The following is a 20,499-nucleotide window of genomic DNA, read 5'->3' as shown; positions in this document are numbered from 1 at the left end:
AGTCCTCCTTGGATTAAAAGGTTCAGTTATTGTTCAGTTATTTTACCATATTGACAGAATTAGGAGAAATAGTTTACATTGATTTTTCAATCTAAACCAACCTTGCATTCCTAGGAAACTTGGTTTCTATTTTTCATTAAAGATTTTTATTTGTGGTAAAGATTTTCACATGAGGAATATTTGTCTGAAGTGTCTTTAGTGTTTTTGTCTGGTTTTGATATCAGAGTGATGCTGGCTTTCTAAAAAAAAAAAAAACTGGGAAGTGTTTTTTCCTTTTTTCTTAAGTGCTTTATGTAGGATTGTTTCTTGATTAAATCCTCGATTTAATTTTCAAGTGAAGCCATGTGGGCCTGGAATTTTCTTAGCAGGAAGGTATATTCAGTAAATTTAATCAGTTTGTTTCTAGATATGAAGCTATTCAAATTTTCTAATTCATGTGTCCATTTTAATAATTCGGGTCTTTCAAGTAGTTTATCCATTTCATTTTAGTTGTCTAATGTGTTGGTATGAAGTCACTGATGTTTCCTCATGTTTAAATGATTTGTTGAGATGTCCTCTCTTTCATTCCTGATAATTTATGTCTTTTTCCTTTTCTCCTTAATCTGTCTAACTAGAATTTTATCAGTTGTGTTTATCTCTTCAAAATCTAACTTTTAGTTTCATTGATTTTTTTCCCCTCTGTTTGTTTCATTGATTTCTATTTTTTATTATTTCCTGCTGCTTTTCTTTCAGTTTAATTTACTCTTTTTCTAGCTTCATAAGGAGGAAGCTTGAACATTGATTTTGGACCAATCTTTTCTAAAAGAAGCGTTGAAGTTATAAATCTCCCTGAAGCACTGTTTCAGCCGCATCTGACACATACTGTTTTTATTTTATTTAGTTCTTGTGATTTCTTCTTTAACCTCTGGGTTAATGAGTAGTGTGTTGTTTAATGTTCTTCAACTATTAGGACTTTTTCTAGAAATTTTTCTGTTGTTGATTCTAATTTAATTCAGTTATGATCAGAGAACATATCCTTTCTGACTTCGATCATTTAAAAGCATATCTGCTCGTGTCTGCAGGCCTGCCATGCGGCCTGCTTGGGTGAGCGGTCCACGCTGGCCTGGAGGGCGCCCGCTCTGCGGTGTGGGCGCAGCGTGGTGTCGGCACGGTGTGGTCCGGGCGGCTGGGTGCTGTTCAGGCCTCCCGTAGGCTTCCTGTGTGTTCTCCACTTGTTCTGCACTCGGGGGTGAGGGAGACCCTACTAGGGCCTTTAACTGCCTCTCCTCTGAGTTACAGCCGTTTTCGTTCCCTGTCACGCGGTTGTTTCTGATTCTGACACCGTCTCCATGGCGGGACCTTTCACTGGTAGGAACTGTCGCTCTGTCTCTAGTAGTACTTTGTTCTGAATCTGCTTTGTCTGATGTTTTCGTGACCGCTCTGACTTTCGTGGTACCCTTTTGCATCCTCTTACTTTTAACATACGTGTTGTTATATTTAAAATGGTTTTTATTTTTGTAGCCAGCATATCGTTGGGTCTTGCTTTTTTAATTCAGTCTGTTAATCTTTTCATTGGAGTGTTTAGACCAGTTGTAGTTAATGTCATTATTTATCTGGTGAATTCAAGTTTACCACCTTGCTCTTCGTTCTCTGTTGTATTTGCTTCCGCCCCCTCCCCGTTTTCTGCCTTCTTCAGTCGAAGTATTTTCGCGGTTCGTTTTATCACCACTTTGCCTTAGGAGCTGTTCCGGCGCCGCCCCTCAGCGTCACCCACCCCGGCGGCTCTGAGACGTGCTGTTCAGACCCCTGCCCTACTCCGTGGCCCAGCGATCCTCCGGGCCAGAACCCCGTTTGTGCTCTGGAAGCAGTGGTTTCATACATTCTTCCCGGTCTTTGTTGACAGTGTGAAGGTCGTCTGGTCCCGGTGACTCCTCCATGACTGGAAGGACAGTCAGGTTTTTATGCTTAATCACCAGCTGTTCTCTTCTCACGTGTAACTCGAGTGACTGCGGCGAGGCTGGTGCCGCTGGAGGACGCTGGCTGGGTCGGGCCCAGCGTCGCTGTGCACCTTCCCACGGGCACGTGTGCGGAGTCAGCTCCTGGAGTGACGGCACAGCTGCTGGGTTCAATGCCACTCGACCTGGTTTTAGATTCCAGCTGTGCTGTGTGCATGTGACAGCTTGGGGAGGTCGCTTCCTTACCTCACTTCTTTATAAGGTGGGGACTCGGGTGGGCAGGGAGGGCTCTGGGGTCAGAAGACTTCGTGACTGGGCTGTGTGACACGTCTTAGAACCGGTCTTGGTGTTAATCGGGGTCCACCATGGCAGTGATGGGGAGCGGACGAGAGAACACAAGGCCGTGCTCCAGGTGCTCAGGAGCCGTTGACCGAGTCCAGGGGGCGGGTGGGGGCGGGGCAGCAGGCGGTCGTGTTGGTGAAAGTAAAACAGAACCCTTCACAGGGCTTCATTCTCCTTGCTGGTGATTTCCTCCGTCGTCTTTCTCGTTTCCCTTTTTATTGCTCCTTGGGTTTGAGCTAGAGGAGGAGGTGATAAGCTCCTCCCCAGAAAGGACGGGCCTTAACCCTAGGACCCCACTTAATGGAATGCACGTACATTTTGCCAGTAATTAGTGGCCTTTCGAGTTCGCTATCATGCCATTCTCAGTCTCTGTTTGAGGCCCCAGCCTCTGGCACCTGTCCTCGCATAGAAGGTGCGTCGGAGGGAGTGTGGCGTGGTGGACGGCACAGGGGCTCCGGTGCACCGCTCCGGCTGGGGGACAGCAGAAAGGCTGCTTATTCAGGGAAACCACCGCCCGTCGTCAGAGGAGGTCGTGTGTGAGGAGCCGGCGGTGACCTTCTACATCCAGTGCTCTGCGACCAGGAGCTCCCCGCATTTCCCCAGCTGCCCCCCACATGCTCCCATCGTTCCGTCCTCAGTTACCCATGAACGTCCAGTGTCAGGGGCCCTTAGATCATTTTCACTCAGACCCATAGATCTGCCCTCCAGACCTTTGCATGTTTTAGAAAAAAACTGGGGTGGAGGATGGCCATTTCAGATAATAAAAGAGAAAATGCCGGGAAAAGGGTGGCCTTCTTTATCAGGTGACTAGAGCAAAATGTAAAACTTGCAGAGGAAATACTGAGATTTTTGGAAGAAGAAAACCAGAATTTATTATTACTGTCAATGACAATGACAGCTACCTTTCATCGAGTGCTTATCATACACGAGGCACCGTGCTCAGTCTCTTCCATGCTTTATCTGCCCCTCAGGTGAAGAGCCTGACATTCAGAGAGGTTCTCGATGACTTGTCCCAGTGGCACGTGGTCAGGGCATGATGGGAACTGGGCCTAGGCTGTCTGGTGTCAAAGGCTGTGCTCCTGACCACTGCCCTGCACTGCCTCTGGGCCAGGGACTGGGCCAGGCACTTCTGCATGAGTCTGGTCTCAGCGTGACCTCGGGCATATCATTTCCTCTCTCCAGATCACAGTTTCCCCATCATCTCAAAACGAGATTGTGCGGGACAATTCAAATCCCTTCCAGTTCTCAAATCTCGTTCTGTAACAACGGCTCTTAAATGTTTCAGGCCGAGGAAAAGGCAGATGCCCTGAATAAGGAGCTGCTTATGACCAAGCAGAAGCTGATCGACGCAGAAGAAGAGAAGAGGCGGCTGGAAGAAGAGTCAGCTCAGGTGAGGGGCGCTTCGCCCCTTCCGGGTCCCGCTGTCTCATGAATGCTAGAAAGTTGGCAGTTCAGCTGGAAGCTTCCTGTTGACACTGGAGAACCCAGAGACAGCTGGCTTCGTTTTCTCTCCAGAGCCCTTTATTCTTTCCTGTGTAAAGCATAATGGTTCTTAATAATTAAAGTACAGGAGGAGACAGTGGGGTAAAGCCCATCTTTCTTTGGGGCAGGAGACGAAATTCCTGCGGTCAGCACCTGGGTGTGATGATGAGTAGGGTTAGCATTTCTGCAGAAGGAAAGCAAATATCCTAAAGTGTCTGGCTCTTGCCCTGCCTGTCCCAACGTTTCCCGCATAGAGCAATCTCTGGAAGGCTTGTCCAGGGCCAGCTCTGCAGTCACTGGGGGCACAGACGTGCAGCCACAGGAAGAGCTGAGGTTGCTGTGTGCCTTGGAGCAAGCGCCCCACCCTTGCCCGGTGTTCCCTCCGGTCTCAGCACGGCCCGAGGTGAGAGATGACAGGGCACCCTCCACACAAACCGCGAGGTCCTGAGGGTGCGTAGCCCCCTGGGTAGCTCCTTGGTCTGTTTGGTTCGTGCTGTCTGCTCAGCTCAGGCTCACCGGTCGGGTGGCCCTGGCAGAGAGGGACTTCAGCAGAAGCCGCAGTCCGCAGTGGGGTTCGGTGCTTTGGGATTGTCTGTCCTCTCCCTCTTCTGGCATCGAGAACAGGGAGTTAGAGCTGTGGGGAGTGAAGGAAGCCCCGGGGAGGTGAATTAGAGCCCTCCAGAGTTGGGCACTTCTGGGAAGCCCAGCACGAAGCAGTTAGTGCCAGCGCTGGCTTTGCATGTTTCCCTTAAAGCGTTCACTTCTGCCTTTTCATGTATGCAGTTAAAAGAAATGTGTCGGCGGGAACTCGACAAGGCAGAATCTGAGATTAAAAAAAACAGTTCTATCATCGGTGACTACAAGCAGGTGGGTCTGTGTGCCCTGGATGGGGCCGTGTTCTCTGGAAGCCCCGTGTGCCTGGATGGACTCTACCCCCTCCACACCCCGGTGCTTCCCGGCTCTGCCACTGGCACTGACAAGTCACTTCACTGGACGAGTTACTTTGCTGACTCTCCACTGTCAAGTAAGGGAAATGATCGCTGTCTCAGCCACTGTGAGCATTCTGTGAGGTCGTGCTGGCAGAGCACCTGGCTTCGTGCCCAGCGTATAAGTAGGCACTTGGTGAAGCCACACCGTGTTCTCGGGAGCATCTCCTATGCAGGTTCGGGCCTTACGTTCACGTGTGCCCGTGTGGCGTCATCCAGCTCTCTCCCTGGCCACTCGCATTTAAAGAACGTAACTGAATTGGTCTCGTCTCTCCTATACCAGGATCTCACGTTGGCTCGTGAGTCTGGCAAGTGTTTATATGGCACTGATGGGTTCCTGCAAGTCCAGGCCAAAGGATGCACAGGTGGCACAGCCAGAGGCACCTGTGCTCATCCGTCAGCTTCCATCCTCCCGGCAGGAGTGGCATGTGGGCTTCTGTCTTCACTCTGCTTGGCATAGGCCAGCTGCCACTGTAGAATTTGTCCCTAGGCCAAAGCATGCAGATTGTCATTTGATATTCCATTTGTTTCTTTAGATTTGTTCTCAATTGAGTGAAAGACTGGAGAAGCAGCAGACAGCTAATAAAGTGGAAATTGAGAAAATTCGGGTAAGTCTTCCTTTCCCAAAGAAATGTTATACCACCTAGCTCAGTTTATGTCCGTGATCAGCACAGCAGATTTGGAGAGGGGCTCGTTTGCTTTGATTTCAAAAGTGGGAGAAGCCGACGAGTCCCTGATAGGCTGCCTGGCTCAGTCATTGACAGCCGACATCATGCCTGTTTCCTCTGGAAGGGAGTACAGAGGAGGCCAAAGGCAGTCTGGCTTTAGATCTCAAAATGCAGGCACCCCTGGTCCTTATAGACTTGTCGGACACCCTCCTCCGACAGCTTGACCGAAAACAAAGCAGGCGCCACGATTTCCAGGTGTTGTCATTATGGGAAGTGAGGGCCTTGGCGCCAGCTGAGGCAGAGGGGTCCCGAACATAGATTTGGCCTGAGGTGGTGAGGGTACAGAGGTCAGGACCACGTGGCATGATTCGTCACTCCCCACCTTGCGTAGAATGGGACACTCGCCCTCCGAGCTCAGTTCCTTCTGCCGTAACAGATCCAAGTACCACAATGTGCTGCCATTTTGGAGGCTTTTATAACTGGGCACCCTTTCTTTAAGTCGTACCTGTATTAGAGTGCTTAGCAGATTTTACTAGGATGAGTGATTTACTGAAAGGTGCTTTTCTAACATACTTTCATCTTGGTGGACAGGAATGTGGGAAAGTTCTGTGCTTGTAGCTGTGTTTGCACAAAACAGAATTGTACCTGGAACAAGACACCTGGCCATAAGTAGTGTTTAACCATCAGTATCTACTTTTTAAATATAATTCATTTTGTGATTCTTAAATTAATGATCATTGCAGAAAAATTGGAAAATAAGAGTAAATAAGAAAAAAACCCTTATCTTATCACCCACAGATAACATCACCATTATTAACGCTTCGGCGTATATTCTTTCAGTCTTTGTTCTGTTTTTAACATACAAAATTTTGTTCTAAGATACACATTTTTTCACATTCTGGGAACCTGAAATTGAGGCATATTTTATGACTGATGACTTTTTGTGGTTTAATTGACAGAATATTTTCTCGCAGGAACATAAAATGACGTTTCTTACCATCAGGGCATCTTACTCTGATGAAACGTGGTGTACCTCTGTAGCCATAGTTAATGCACATTTTTCTGTCCTGGTTCACCCAGCATTTGACCATTTCACCATGATGTGAAAGGTCCCTCACAAACTCTTCAGAGGCTGCGCGCTTCGTGCATGAATATAGCACAGCGTACGGAGTGTCTCCCGGGTGCCGGATGGCTTATCCCTCCCCTTTTTTCCTTCTCTCTAATCCTGCAGGGACCTGGTACATAGACCTTTACGTAGTCACCGCTTCTTCGGTTTTTTTTTTTTAGCCGAGATTACTGGATCAAGACATAAGAATATGTTTGTTGTTTTTGGTGTGTGATACCAGGTGGCTTTTCCAGTAGGCTGTCTGCAAGTTTACAAGGAGCCAGGTAGATTTTCAGAAGCTGTAGTGCTCCACTGAGAAGCCCTCTCTTGGCTCCCCAGGAAGGAGATGCTCACCCCTTCCTGAAGGGTCAGTTTCTCTTCTCTGTCTCTTCACATCTGACATTGAATTTCAGCAAAAAGTGGATGACTGTGAGCGCTGCCGGGAATTTTTCAACAAGGAAGGGCGTGTAAAGGGCATCAGCGCAGCTAAGGAAGTTTTAGATGAGGACACGGACGAAGAGAAGGAGACGCTCAAGAACCAGCTGAGGGAGATGGAACTAGAACTGGCGCAGACCAAGCTGCAGTTGGTGGAAGCCGAGTGTAAGATCCAGGTAAGAGCCAGAGCCTCCGGGCCCCCAGGTCCCCGAACCCCCACCCCAGTGACAAGTAACGCCTCTGCTCTCGGTGCAGTGGGGCTTGGCCCCGCGTGTGAGGGATTTCCTGGTGTGGGCCGGAAGCGCCAGGAGTGATCTTTACGGTTTGGGAGTCTTCCCTGTTGGACTTTGACCATAATCCTCACAGGAAGAAGCTTATTACTTGTTGTTTACCAGTGGATGTTTAATTGGTACGTGGCCTGCCCTGAGGATTGGACTTTCTCATAATGAGAATTACCCATCAAGCTTGGCACCTTGTCGGTGGGGCAGAGAACACGTGCTTTGCACCAGCCAACTCTCTGATACTGGGTTAGTTAGTAACTGACACTTCAGGTTCCTCATCTGCAAGTGCAAATGAGGGTCCCTATCTACTAGCCCTGAGGACGAAAGAAGATAATGCACAAAAAGGGTTTAGTGCAGTGCCTGAGGGCTTCGCAGATGCCAGCTTCTTTTATGTCCCAACTCCCATCACAATAACTAGCTTTGTGACTCTGGACATATTGCCTAATTTATCTGAGCCCTCATTGCTGATGAAATTGGGGCTTATTTTGCTCATCTTTATACTGCACGGCTAGTTCCATCAGCGTCAGTACTGAGCACAAAGCACTAAGCCCTGTTTGTGGAAGGAACCAAGTTCAGGACTAAAGCTTAGGGCCTGGTCTCCCACATCACTGGGCACCTGCTCTTTGTCGGGCCCTGTCCTAGCTGCTAGGGCTGCAGAGCTAAGACATGGCTTATATGGCTCTCCAGGAAAGGCATCATCAAGGCAGCAGTGGTAATGGAATGAACAGGGCTTGCAGCTACAGGAGAGAGAGAACAGTGAGAATTCCTGGTGGAGGAAGTGGCATGTTGAGCAGCCTAGAGGGAGGAGAGGGCTTGCCCAGTAAGGAGCTTCAGGAATTAGGGGTGGAAATGGGTGCTGAGCTGGAAGAGAGTGCGTGGGTCTGGACTGAAGCATCTCAAATGCCTTGTCAGGGAGTCCAGACTTTAAAGGTTCTTGCTGGAAGCCAGTGATGTGGTCTTACCTAGAGCTTTAGCTCTGTCTACCTGGCATGCAGTGGGTGGACGGGAGAGAGAGAGATGCCCATTTAGGAGGCTGTTTTAATGAACAGACTAGGTAAGAAATGAGGTCATGACTCGCACAGATCCCACAGCTTTAGGCATTCCAGGTCTTTCTGTTGCCAGTTTGAGACTGGGGGGATTTCTGGGGGCCTCTCATGAGTAAATAGACTGAATTCCTGTCTTGGCCGAGCTCTGGGGAGGAAATGTCATTGACACTGGAGCTGACAACCACTTGCATGTTGTTGCTCCTGCAGGACTTAGAGCACCATTTGGGCCTTGCCCTAAACGAGGTGCAGGCAGCCAAGAAGACATGGTTTAACCGAACGCTGAGCTCCATCAAGACGGCGACCGGGGTCCAAGGGAAAGAGACTTGCTGAGAGCACTGCTGCCTCCGGACACCTTCTGAGAACATGACACCTTTTGTTGCCTTCTTTGGCCAGATGTGTGATTCTGTGACATGTCCCAGGACCAGACTGTACCCAAGTCAGTTTCATAGAAGCATATTGGTAGGTCGTTGGACCAGAGCTCATGAAGCAGGCAGCCTCTGGGTAAGGCCCCCCTCACTACTGACACTAACAGGCTTGCTAGCCCAACAGCCGTTCCGGATGTGCTCCAGGCGCCCCTCGGGTGACCTCCAGGCCTCTTCCCAGTGTAGGTCAGCACCTCACCCGGCCCACAGGCCGAGCTGACAGAGTTGGGGGATCCTTTCAGGCTGTTGTTTTTTTCTAAACCTTTAATCTTTTTTTTTTTTTTAATATACATATTATATATATTGGGGTGTGGGCGGGGAAGGGGATAAGTAACTGAAATAATTCTTATCTGCTTCAGTGCCAGCAGAGGGTCCTCCAGGTAGATATGGAGAAGCACTTTGTTTTAAATAGGAGGGTTTCATGGTTGTAGTTGAAGCCACCTAGTTTTGTTAAACTATATGATGCACAGGTTTTTGGTTTGGCATTATTCACGTTTTTGATCAATTCTATGCAACTCTCATAGTTCCTGTTGTTTTTTTAGTGTTAGCTGCCAAAGTGACTTCCAGTGCTGGAGAGTGTGAGCTGACTGACTGTGAGGCTGGATTAATCACAATGTGGACAAATCCTATTTTGCTCAATGTGTCGTGTGTGTGCGTGTGTATATATATAAATATCTCTCCCCGTGCCCCCGATGACAGTGTTTAAATCTCAGACTAGGACTGATCTGCACAACTTAATTATATGGTTATTGGGCACTTAATTTCACTCAAGGTTGGTTGGGTTCTGCTCTCCTCCCTGCTGTTAACGTCCAGACTCCCGGGGTTTCACACAACAGGTTGTATACGTGAGACAGACACTGAGCTGTGTCCGTGTTTGTGTAAATGTGAGTACGTGTAGGACACACATGCCGAGAGGCCTCCGTCCTGCTGGCCTGTGTCCCTGCCTGCCTGGGCCCTCCTTGGAGTGTGGCTGGGTTGTAAACCTCGCTGTTCAGATGGGCTGCAAGTTCTCACTTCAAAACTACGTTATGGAAGTTTTAACACCTTTAAAAAATAACTTCAGCTGCTCATTTACACGGCGAGGTGCTGACAGGCCATCTCAGAGATGATTCCGTCTTTCTGTGTGCGGTGTGGAGGTGGCTGCTTACAAGAGGCACTGGTTTGTATGTAGAGACACTTGGCTGTTTTGTATCTCTCCTCCCCTGGGCTGTGCTGACTGACAGTTGCCGAGGCCACCTGTGATGAGGGAGGTAACGAGTGGCAGTCCCCTACCCCGCAGCTGTCCCCTCCACCACGCAGCTGTCCCCTCCACCACGCTGTGTCTTTCTTGTTCAGTTACCAGAACAGCTGTAAGCCCATCTAAAACGAGGCGCGTGGACATTGTGCTAGGGTAGTTCCAGTGTGTTAACGCTATGAACTGAAATATAAACCAGTAAAGTTGTATTACTATCTCTTCTGTCGGTTTTATTTTAACAGCATATTCATTAAATATTTTGGTACAAACAGCATTGCTTTCTAAAAACCCGTTTTATCATTATGTGCTCCTGCTCCCCTCGCACAAGCAGAGAAAATCACCCTCTGTGAGTCAAATCGGGGTGTGTGAGCATCTCCATCCACTCAGACACTCACTAAGCAGCCGAGGCGTGCCAGGCCCTGGAGGGTGCAAAGGACAAGGGCGTGGTCCTCTGGGAGGCTTCCTCACAAGCATTGTCCCTCTGAGAAATGAAGTACTGTGGTCACAGGTGAGGCAGTTTTTGTCTCTGAGGTTTAGGAAGATCTTATCGGAGAGAGAAGGGTGTGGTTAGGCCTTAAAGGACTGAAGCATCTCACCAGGCAGAGATGGGAGGAGTTCGGGTCCCAGGTGTGAATGTGCAGGGAAAGAGCGGAAGAGCAGAAAGGCAGCCCGAGCACCCGGGGTCCCGTTCTGCCTGCGGAGCTTTCAGGAGTGGTGGCACGGACAGCTCCAGCCTTTAGAAAGTTTCTTCCGGTCACTGCTGGCCCGCCCACAGCCCTGCACCACGGGGATGAGGCTCCCCCGGCCCTCTGCTGTCCTTCTTTACCACCTCGCCCCCTTCTCTGTGGCAGGAAGAAGAGCAGTGCCCCCCACCCTACGGTTCCCCCCTGCTCAACCTGCCCTCCAGGACCCTAGGCACACCCGGCCTTCGGATGGAAGCGGGCCAAGACGCAGGCTACGAAGAAGGGAAGGTGGTGAGTGAGGCCGCCCCAAGGCTGGGGCCTGGGCCGTGGCAGGGGCTCAGAGCACAGTGGGGACTCCTTTGCCGCCCACAGGCTGGTGGGCGTATTTCTGGGGTCCGCCTTCCTGGCCCAGCGGGATAGGGATCCAGAAGCACAGCCTCGTCTAGGCTTTTCCAGTCCCCAGAGTCCCAGCGCTCAGGAGCGTAGGCGCCGGGCAGAAATCCTCACCCCAGCCCAGACCGAGGCGTCCGCGTGCCACTCAGACTCGGCACATGGGCCTCACGTGACCCAGAGGGGCCCTGCTCTCCGGGAGGTCCCCTAGATATGTTGAGACCAGGTTAAGAAGAATAGTTGCCACTGCACACGACGTGCTCTAGCAGGTACGTGGGCCCGTGCGGAAGCGGAGGGAGCCGGAATGGCAGAGGCAGCTTCCTGCGCTGACGGCCCGGGGATTCGCGGAGGGAAATGCAGGAAGACGTGCAGGTGGCAGAAACAGCCCTGCAGTCTGACAGGAGAGGGGACTGGGTGAGTTAGCTGAGGCCACCTGGGCCAAGAAGTCTGAAGCAGAAGGGGAAGCCGGATTTGAGAAGAATTCCTGGAGAGTCAGTGTAACTCGGTGAGGGCACGGGCAGGAAATGCCAGGAGGATGAATCGAGCTTCCAGCGTATGGATTTGAGGTCGCCTGTGAAACACATGCTGGGGATGTCCACAGTCCTGCCACTCGGGAACTGTGTGGGCAGCGCCACCATGGGGTTTACGAGCCTCGACACTGACCATTCTTTGTTGTATGGCACTGTCCTGTGCCATATAGCCACTTAGCAGCATCCCTACCACCAGTTGTCACAACCAAAAATGTCTCCAGATATTGCCAAATGTCCTCGGGGTAGGGGCGACACGACACCCCTGGTCGAGAACCCCTGCTCTGGCGTGTAAGCAGAGGCTAGGACCATGGGTGAGACTGCCCGGGGACGTGCAGGTTTAAGCAAGGGCTAGGTGGAGGTCTAGCGACCGCCATCAGGGGAGAGGACCTGGAGCAGGGAATAAGGCTGTGGCCACCTGGACAGGAGAACGCGCGAGCTCTGCCTTGGGCTGCGGGCAGCACCGGAAAGGGTTTGGTGACTGGTGCTCAAGAGGGGGGTGCGGTAGAGAGAGAGACCAGGCTGCAGTGGGTTGCGAGGGGAGGGAAGGAAGCAGAGACAAGGGCAGCGTTGAAGAAGCCTGGCCATGAAGCGACGTCGGGAAGCAGGGCGGCTGGGGGAACGGTGGGAGGAGGAGCACGAGGCCCTGCGCTGGGAAACTCAGGGCCTGGCCCTGATCGTGGCCACTTTTCTCCCCTGACTCTGCTCTCGGGGCTGCTCACTAGGTAAGTGAAAGTGTGTGACAGGCTGAGCGGACCATCCAGCAGGCCCTGCTGAACCTGAGCTGATGGAACCTTGTTAATAACTCGGGGGTGGTGGGGAAGGAGGCAGCTCAGGATGTTAGACGAGGCATCTGCCTTCAAGTCCCCTAGGAGTGAGTGACGAAAGGAGTGAAGCTAAACGTGAGCCTGGAACCCCAGTCCCAGCTCTGAACCGACTCAACGCTTGTGAAAACCTGAGTCTACGCAGAGGGGAATAAATTGCTGATAAGGCCCCTTGGGGCCTGGGAGCGTCTCGTGCTTGGCCTCTCTGGGCCTATATCGTCATCTGTGTGGATGTTTAAAGGATTCTTCTGATGCTTCCCTAGCTCAGAGATATGCCTGCTTCTGACACTGAGATTCAAATCTAAGATTCACTGTGGGTGGGAGCGGGGATCGGAGAAGGGCAGGAGGACAGACGTGAGGATTAGGGCTACACAGAATGGCCGAGGCACGCGCTCCCAGAACAGGAGGACCCAGTACTAAGTTCTCTGCCCTTCCCCACTTTATAGGTGAAGAAATTGGGCCCATAGAGAGGTTCCAGGCCCAGACAACATGGTTAGGATGTTAAGCCACGTCTCTAACTCCCAATGACCAGCAGGGCAGCTACTTTAAGATGACCGTGTGGGCAGCAGGTGGGTATAGCTCTCATAGCTCTTCACTACAGGTAGCACACCTGGACTCTTGGGGCCTGAACCCTGGGTTCAAGGCCACCTTGGATACACACCTGTCAAGTACTGAACCTTTCCAAGTCCTTTTGCTTACCTGCGCAAAGGGCTCGGTGCCTGTCTCCTAGGGGTCACTCAACTCCTTACTGCTGAACTCTGGGCTCTTCACGCTCCAGCTGCCAGAACACCCTGTGAGTTAAGGGATGTTATTCTCAGATTTCTAAGTAAAGTTGAAAGGCTTGCCTGTGATCACAAGAGCTGGGATTTCAATTTCTACCAGGTCCCACCACGTCCAGGGCCCAAGAACAAGCAAGCCTGGCTTGGCTCCCCCTCATGCCCACAGAGGCCAGCCTGGGCGTGAGGCTGCAGGTGGCAGCAGCGGGCCTGGCCAGCCCTCTGCCCCTGTCCTAGCATGGTTGTAACTCCAGGCGAAGGGGCGCAGGGAGAAGGTAGGCCCCAAGTTACAAAATGAAGTAAAACAGCCAGCGCCTTTGTTCACACAGCTCTCGGCTTACCTGGACGGGGGCAGCAGCAGGCCCTGGGCCACCTCCTCTGTCCTCATTCTTCGAGGTGGCTGAGGTGGGCTTGGGCTCCAAGGTGTGAGGATTAAGAGTGCGATGAGTGAGAAGCACCCGGTCACTTCTGAGTTTCAGGATTCAGCACCCATAACTCACTACTCGCTGTGCTGGGTTCAAGTTTGAGGTCGTGCAAACTTTTTGCATCTCATTGGAAAGGCCTGTAAACAGGAATTAGGCCTCGGCCCCTCATCCCTGTGCCACATGTACTGAGCCAGAGCACCGTAAGTGCCAAAAAAGTGGTCGTGCACTTGACCCTTTCACCGCAGTCGGAACCTTCATTTAACCAGAGAAGGTCCCGCACAGAACAGTTCAGCCCGTCGCTGCTTAAGACAGAAGCTTTTATTTTTATTCATCCAAATGGGAAAAATGCAACATATCGGGGCATTACAGACAAACTGCAGCAGCCAGACAAGAGGGTCAGTCTATGGCAGAGTCCAGCGGTCAGCGCGAAGGCGCCTCAGTGTGGGCGCTGCCTGTGGGAGTCGGGGTGGCAGAGAATCCCTTTGGGTGAAGGCCAGGCATCTCTGGGCGAGGCACTGGTGACAGTCCACACATGCAGGCTGCTGCTTCAACCACGCCGAAGGTTTAAAGTTCAGAGTCCTACATGTATCCTTGCCCCGAAGGGAAGAACAGTCCATGGTGGTCACGGTTGCCAATGTTTTTAACATAATACACAACAAAGTTATTGCGAAGGACTTTGCACTGCAAATTGTACTATTTACATTTGCGTACTCAGAAAACACAGTAAGTAGATACAGATAGATATTTTAAATAGATTTCTAAAAACTACCTTGGCCATCACCAGACCAAAGTGAGAGTAAGCTACAGCCAGGAGTCCAGTGTCGTATGCGTAACCGTGCAGTAGGGACCTATGCTCGGTCTCCTCCGGGCCACCTTACTCATCGAACAGACCGGGCTTCAGGTCTAGACTGGCTGCCTCCTCCCCAGACAAAGCATTCTGCTCGGAGTGGGTGAGAAGCAAATCTTACAGGCCCCTCCCCAGGAATACCATGCAGCAGGGGGAGGACGCGTGGGCCTGAAAGCTGGCCTCGGGCCAGCCCTCCCTGCCAAGAGCACCGTCAGCCTCACTGTCCTGGAGGTGCCCTTGCCCGGATTAAGGCTACCTCCTCAAGATGTAGCTGGGCCCCAATAGCCACTTAAAGAGACTAAGGGTGTAGGCTACCAGATGGGGCTCTGGTAAAAGGCCTGAGTTCAAACAAAGATGCTTTGGGGGAACACAGGATAAAAACTGCTAAGGGCAGAAGTCTTCCCCAAGGAAGGTGGCTCACGACCCCGTAGAAGACAGGGCAGAGAATTTCCACCTCGGCCAACCGTTCGTTTCGCCGCCTCAAGGCCCTGGAAAGGAAGTCCGTCTGGAGGTTGGAGACAGTTCACAAGACAGCCAGAGCCACCCCTGAGCAGAGGGTAAGGCCCCTGCATGGAGGCCTTGAGGATGCCTGCAATTTGGTTCCCCAGCTGAGTTTCTGAAAAGGCGGCTAAGCCACCTCCCACATATCCATAGCAGGGCCCACCACTGAGAAATGACCCCAATTAAGTGAGGGAACCAGCGGTGCGCAGTGTGAACCCCTTCTGACTGCATCAAGCTGGTACATGAGCTGTCACCATGGTCGGGGTAAGAGATGTGTTTAATGGCATGTCAGGTGACAAGAAATTTGGGGAACCTAAATTCCAAATCACACCTCACGTATGGGCCATCACCACAACCCCTCAGGGGTCAGGGCCACAGGATGGAAGAGTCGATGAGATGATCTACTGAAGAGTGACACAAACGCGTCAAGGAAGGAAGCATAGGTGGATCGATGTGTCTTGCTGCTGACCCACCAAAACGCCTTGCGCCCGAGGTGTTTGTGAACAGCGCACAGCCTGAGAGAGGGGAGAGCTCAAGCTGCCCGGAAGAGGGAGAAAGATGCTGGACGCCCAGAGGGCAACTAAGTTACACGTGGAGAAGGGGCTTCTTCCAGTCATCTTCACTGTCTGAAACTCCCAGCCCTCTCCTTAATTCACTTCCGTGAACAACAAAAGGACTTTCTGACCATCATCCATTTCCATAAGCAGAAAAATGAGACAGATGGCATCAAGCCTATGACCAAGGGCCACGGCAAAGGCCTCAGGCTCCAGAGGTGACTATGGTGCCTGACAAGAGCCTCCCAGTGAGACCAAGCTCACCCTCTGTCCTTCCTCCCGTGAGCACAGAAACGCCTCTCGGCCAGGAAAAGACAAGGAGCGCCCCTTCCTAGAACCGAGAAGTTGCCCACTTACTGTAAGATCCTGAGAGCCCCCTCCATGCCCCCAAAAGACGAGACCGGGCAGCAAAATACAAGAGGCACATCCCCAACAAGCAGCAGCCAGACAAGCCCAACGACAGTAGCCAAGGTGCCTTAGAAGCACAGCTTCACGGATGACTTCCTGCCGTACCCTCACCTGATTCTCAGCGATGACGACGTAACCACTCAGAGCAGGCCGTGTCCAGTTCCCTAACTTTTCAGTAGTTTCCTACCCAGGCTCCCTACTACCCTCCCCAGGTCCACCTCCTGACTCAGTCCCCAGAGGACTGGAGTGTACAGGCCCCACGGGAGCTGGTTCACAGGACAGAGCTGCCAGAGCCGTGTCAGGAGAGCCCTGCGTGGAGCTGTCACCTCCCCAGCTGTGGGGCCTTGGGCGAGTGCCTTCCATTCCTGAGCTGTGTGTGATCCTCACCTGCTCCCACGGGCTTGGGGGTGGGGGATTCAATAAAATGGTACCTGTGCCGGATCTCTAGTCCCTGCTGGTCCTTTCATGGCAGCTCCTGTCACCACGCATGAAGCACTCGCCCCCTCCCAACTCCCATTCACGGTAAAGGACACTTGGCAGCTTGTGGTGGCGCCTTACTGATGCTCCGTAGAGTGTAGCTCCCTTCTCCTACCCAGAAACCTCTTTGAGGGAAAGAACTTAGAGAATAGAAAACACTATATACATTTATGGTTTTTTCCTGCAACCCCAACTATACACTGAGCACCGTGGGGCAAGCAGCATGTCTGATTCAGCTCAGTGTTCCCTGCACCAGCGGAAGGCCTGGCCCAAGGCTGTTGGTGATGCGCCCAAGCTGCATCTGCTTCAACCTGTAGCACAGGCACCTTGTCTCGACAGTTCGTAGGACCCTTGAGGGTACAGACCATCGCTCTGCTCGTCTGAAGGCCTGCCCTGTGTGCTGGCCGCAGACAGGAAGTGAATCTGCTCCACAAAGCTTTCCTGCCACGTGACTCAATTCTGAAGCGAGGATAGGCTTCCCCCTCACATTTTTTACTCTCACACACCAAGGACCCAAACCAAAGTTAGAATTTGAGGCAGAATGTTTAGTTTTTCTTGCTCTTTTAAATGGTCTTCAGGGTAGCAAGAGAGAAGAGGCCTGAAGGTGGAAGATGTCATCAAACTGCATGTCGGAAAGGTACGGCCCTCATGGGCCCACTAGAGCCAGTGGCCAGAAGAACCGTGTCTCTCCGGGCCTCTCTTTTCCAACAATAACCAAACTCTCGGCCAAAAAGTCCAGACTAAACTGAAAGATTCCATTCGTAAGCACACACCTGGTCTTCCACAGCCTTCCGCTGGCTCCCCTGCTCCACCCTCCGAGGCGCTCCGGCCACCTCAGCCCTTCTCCTCTGGGCCCGTCGCCTTGGACTTCCTGAGCCCTGTGCTGTCGTCTGTCTTCAGCCACCTGCTCTCCCGTCAGTGCCCACCTCTCAAAACCCGAGGCCCTCGGGCCGGCTCGCCCTCTGCCCTCAGGGCCCCACACCGCTGTGCAGGCAGCTTTGCGGGGAGGAGGACGGAAGCCAAAGGGTGCGTGATCGCTGCAGTCTCAGGCAGCGGTCGGCAAAAGATGGCCCAGCACCCGTTTCCGTAAGAACTGGCTGGGCCCCGGCCGTGGTCGTCCGCTCACACACCAGCTGCTCTCACACCACCACAGCAGAGCTGCGTAGCCGTGACAGCGACTGGTCCACGAGGCCCGAAAGGTTCCTCTGTGGCCCCAAGTTTGGTGACACCATGTCCAAGGCAATGTTCCCATAAATTTCCACATTGTGACATGCAAAAAAGAGGTGATATCCCTATGGCCCAGTGGGGTAAACAGACAAGGCCACTTGTAGTTAGAGACACCTGGCCTGGTTACCTCTGGTTACCCCCAGAGGCTGACAGGATCAGTGTCTCAGTGCACCTGTTGTGACCTTTCATGCCTCCGACCTAAAGATTCAAAAAAACTACAGTGGCCTCTTTAGCCCTAGTTCCCAACAAAGCTACAAAACTGCTGATGTGCAGAAACCCACCCTGAATTCTCCTTGGGTGCCCCTGCCTGCCTGGCCAGGATGAACCCACACACACACAACTGAGGCTCAGAGCAAATCGTCCAGCAACCGTGCAAGCTCACACTTCCCCTGGCTCAATGGTCTACAGATGCTGAATCAAATGAGCTCCAGCCCTTGTCCAGGTAAAAAAACAAAAACTCACTTTTTTAAAAAGCAGAAGGCCTCTGTATGAACCAACACCTAGTACCTGTCACTCCCTTTTGACTGGCGAGCCCAGCAGAGCAGAAACTCGGGGGCAAGGGTTAGATGCTGACTGGCCAGCCTGTAAACCTGTTCCCAAAAGAAACGCTTCCCACAGAGCCTAAGAAAGGGGCCCCAGCTCCTCCCACCCCCCCCAAGAGAGTTGGACCCACCAAACCCCCATTTCCTACCCCAATGGAGATGGTCCTCACTACACTGCAGCTCCTCTCCGCCCCCCCCCCGACCCCCGCCCTCTCAGCTCTTGCTCCCGGCCTTCTCCATCTTGGTCTCAGGCACCACTGTCCTCTCCGTCACCAACTCAGCAGTGGCACAGGAGAAATTCTTGGGCAGGCCTCTCCTCCCCTGGCCACGGTTCCTCGGCCCCAGGCTGGGTGCAGTCAAGCCCTCCTTCCCCCTCGGTCCAGGAGAGAAGCCCAGCCTGTGATGCCTTTCCTGCCTCCGTCTCCGCTGCCATTCTCAGTCATCCTCTCTCGTCCCTCATCCGCTTCCTGCCTCTAATCCTCCCCGATCCAGCTGTCCAAACTGACCCCCCTAGAATTTTCTCGCCATTTCAGAAGATGGCTGCCACTGGAGGGGACAGACCCCAGAGACCCTCACAGAGTGGTCCGTCCCCCGTTGACAGGGACCTTCGTGCTGCCCTTTCTGTGCACACCGTGCCCCCTGCTGGAAACCTCTCCACTTCGCAGGGCACATTCCTGCCCCGCTCAGATGCCACGAAGTCCGCACCAGGATCGGAGCCCTCCGACCCTCGTAGGTTCCTCCGCGCTGGGCACAGCTCTGCTCCTGTGCCAGTCTCCTACACGCCTGGCTCCCGGGTGGCGTGGGACACCTGCCGGAGTTTCTCTCAGCCACAAAATGGCTCTGAGTCTGTCCAAGCCTTGAGTGCCCTCCCCACATCCGGTGCGCTCCATCTGGGTCAGGGGTTTCACCTTCTCAGTTGTCTAAGCTGAAAACCTTGACATTTTCTCTAACTGTTCCTGCTCCCCCAACTCTGGGCTTGGTAAATAGTAGGTGACATTGAATGTTTCCCAATAAATCCATGTGCCCAGGAGGGGAGTAGTGATCTTGGCAGTGTCACCAGTCACATCCCATAGGAGAACATTCACTGCACCAGCCAAACAACTGGCTTCTTGCTTAAACACTGCGGTGACATGGTGCACACTGCTCACCACCCCTACTCCCATGGCAGCCCATTCTACCATCATGGGAGACATATTTTAGCTCAAATTGCCCAATGGCCTTCTCCTGTTTTCACCCTTCCAGAGCCACGTAAAACAAGTAAATTTAACCCTTAAGATAGCTGATGGAAGGATCCATGTTCTCCCCAGGTCGCCCGCCCCTTCACCAGCTTCAACTGATCTCATGAAGTGCGCTCAGCCTTCCTGAGTTCCTTGGTGCCACCGTGCAGAGGTGTTTCACCTCCCGGATGACATCCACCATATTTCCCTTCGTGAAGCCTCCACAGGCATGAACAACTTCTGAGACTATCTACATGACAGAAGGGCCCAACGAGATCCCAGCATCAGAGCGCCTGAGAAAACGCGTCACTGTGAGGACAGCCGCTTTGTTTAGAGCATACAGTGAAAGCCCAGACAGGAGCAGATGACAGCCAACAACCAAAACTCGGAAGCTGCGGAACACAATGCACGCTTCCCACTTCCTGCAGCGCATCCCCTCCCGACGCCGTCCAACCTTGGTCTCTCCAATGGCAATTACTGGTTTGCACTTCATTACAGGGTTCAGTTACAGTACAGAAAGGCGGTCTGTGGAAACTGTGGGACTGGCACACACAAAAAACACACAAGAAACAGGCTGCTTGGCCCAAGGCTGACCCGTCAGTCACTCTGTCCAGGAGTTCTTCCAAAAGAATCAGAGAGAATGAGCCTTATGTCTAGATTCTTTTCCCCATGGGCATCGGGGAGACGAGAGGTGCGCTGGTTTTTACTTGTTTTGTTTCAAACCAAGGAAGGTAAGTGGAACACATCATAGCGAGGAAACCTGGCAAGGTTTTGGGAAACAGGAGAGGCAGTGGTCCAGACTGGTGATACAAACCGCAGCATTAAGCACCGCGCCAAGAGAATGGGTGGGCCCGGCCACTCGCTAGCTGTATAATTTGGGGCAAGTTATTCTGTCTAAGCCTCCATTTCCTCATATCTAAAAGGAGAAAATTTCTAGATTTCACATTTGTGGTAGAGTTCAAATCTCATCATGAAGAAAGGGCTTCTGTTAACTCTACAAACGGTAGAAATGTTATTTCTTCCACGTGGTTAAAAACTCACTAATTAGGAGCCACGGCATTTGCCACAAACAAGCCGGGTGGTTTGGAGCAGTTTCTGGGCTTCAGTTTCCCTGTGTGGTGGGAATAACAATGTACGTACCTCCTGCAGATTGGATGGCTCGAGCA

The 20,499-nt window shown here is 52.1% G+C and overlaps 1 protein-coding gene across 9 annotated transcripts in view; it reads left to right on the top strand.

Annotated features, from left to right (window-relative positions):
- The window catches only part of RABGAP1 (RAB GTPase activating protein 1), a 134,718-nt gene extending 124,509 nt beyond the window's left edge, over positions 1-10,209 (top strand). For 7 of the 9 annotated variants that reach the window (XM_023533086.1, XM_011364320.2, XM_011364321.2 and 4 more), the window contains 5 exons: positions 3,562-3,666; positions 4,542-4,625; positions 5,281-5,352; positions 6,931-7,128; positions 8,487-8,959. In XM_023533086.1, the coding sequence (XP_023388854.1) occupies positions 3,562-3,666; positions 4,542-4,625; positions 5,281-5,352; positions 6,931-7,128; positions 8,487-8,609 (582 nt within the window). In that variant the 3' untranslated portion in view covers positions 8,610-8,959. Of the gene's footprint in view, positions 1-3,561; positions 3,667-4,541; positions 4,626-5,280; positions 5,353-6,930; positions 7,129-8,486 lie in introns of all 9 variants that reach the window. The other 2 variants (XM_023533085.1, XM_023533087.1) reach the window with 2 other exon arrangements.
- The last annotated feature ends 10,290 nt before the right edge of the window (positions 10,210-20,499 follow it).

Source organism: Pteropus vampyrus, unplaced genomic scaffold, assembly GCF_000151845.1.
Source record: "Pteropus vampyrus isolate Shadow unplaced genomic scaffold, Pvam_2.0 Scaffold95, whole genome shotgun sequence".
NCBI lineage: Eukaryota > Metazoa > Chordata > Mammalia > Chiroptera > Pteropodidae > Pteropus > Pteropus vampyrus.
This window is presented reverse-complemented; position numbering and strand designations above follow the sequence as displayed.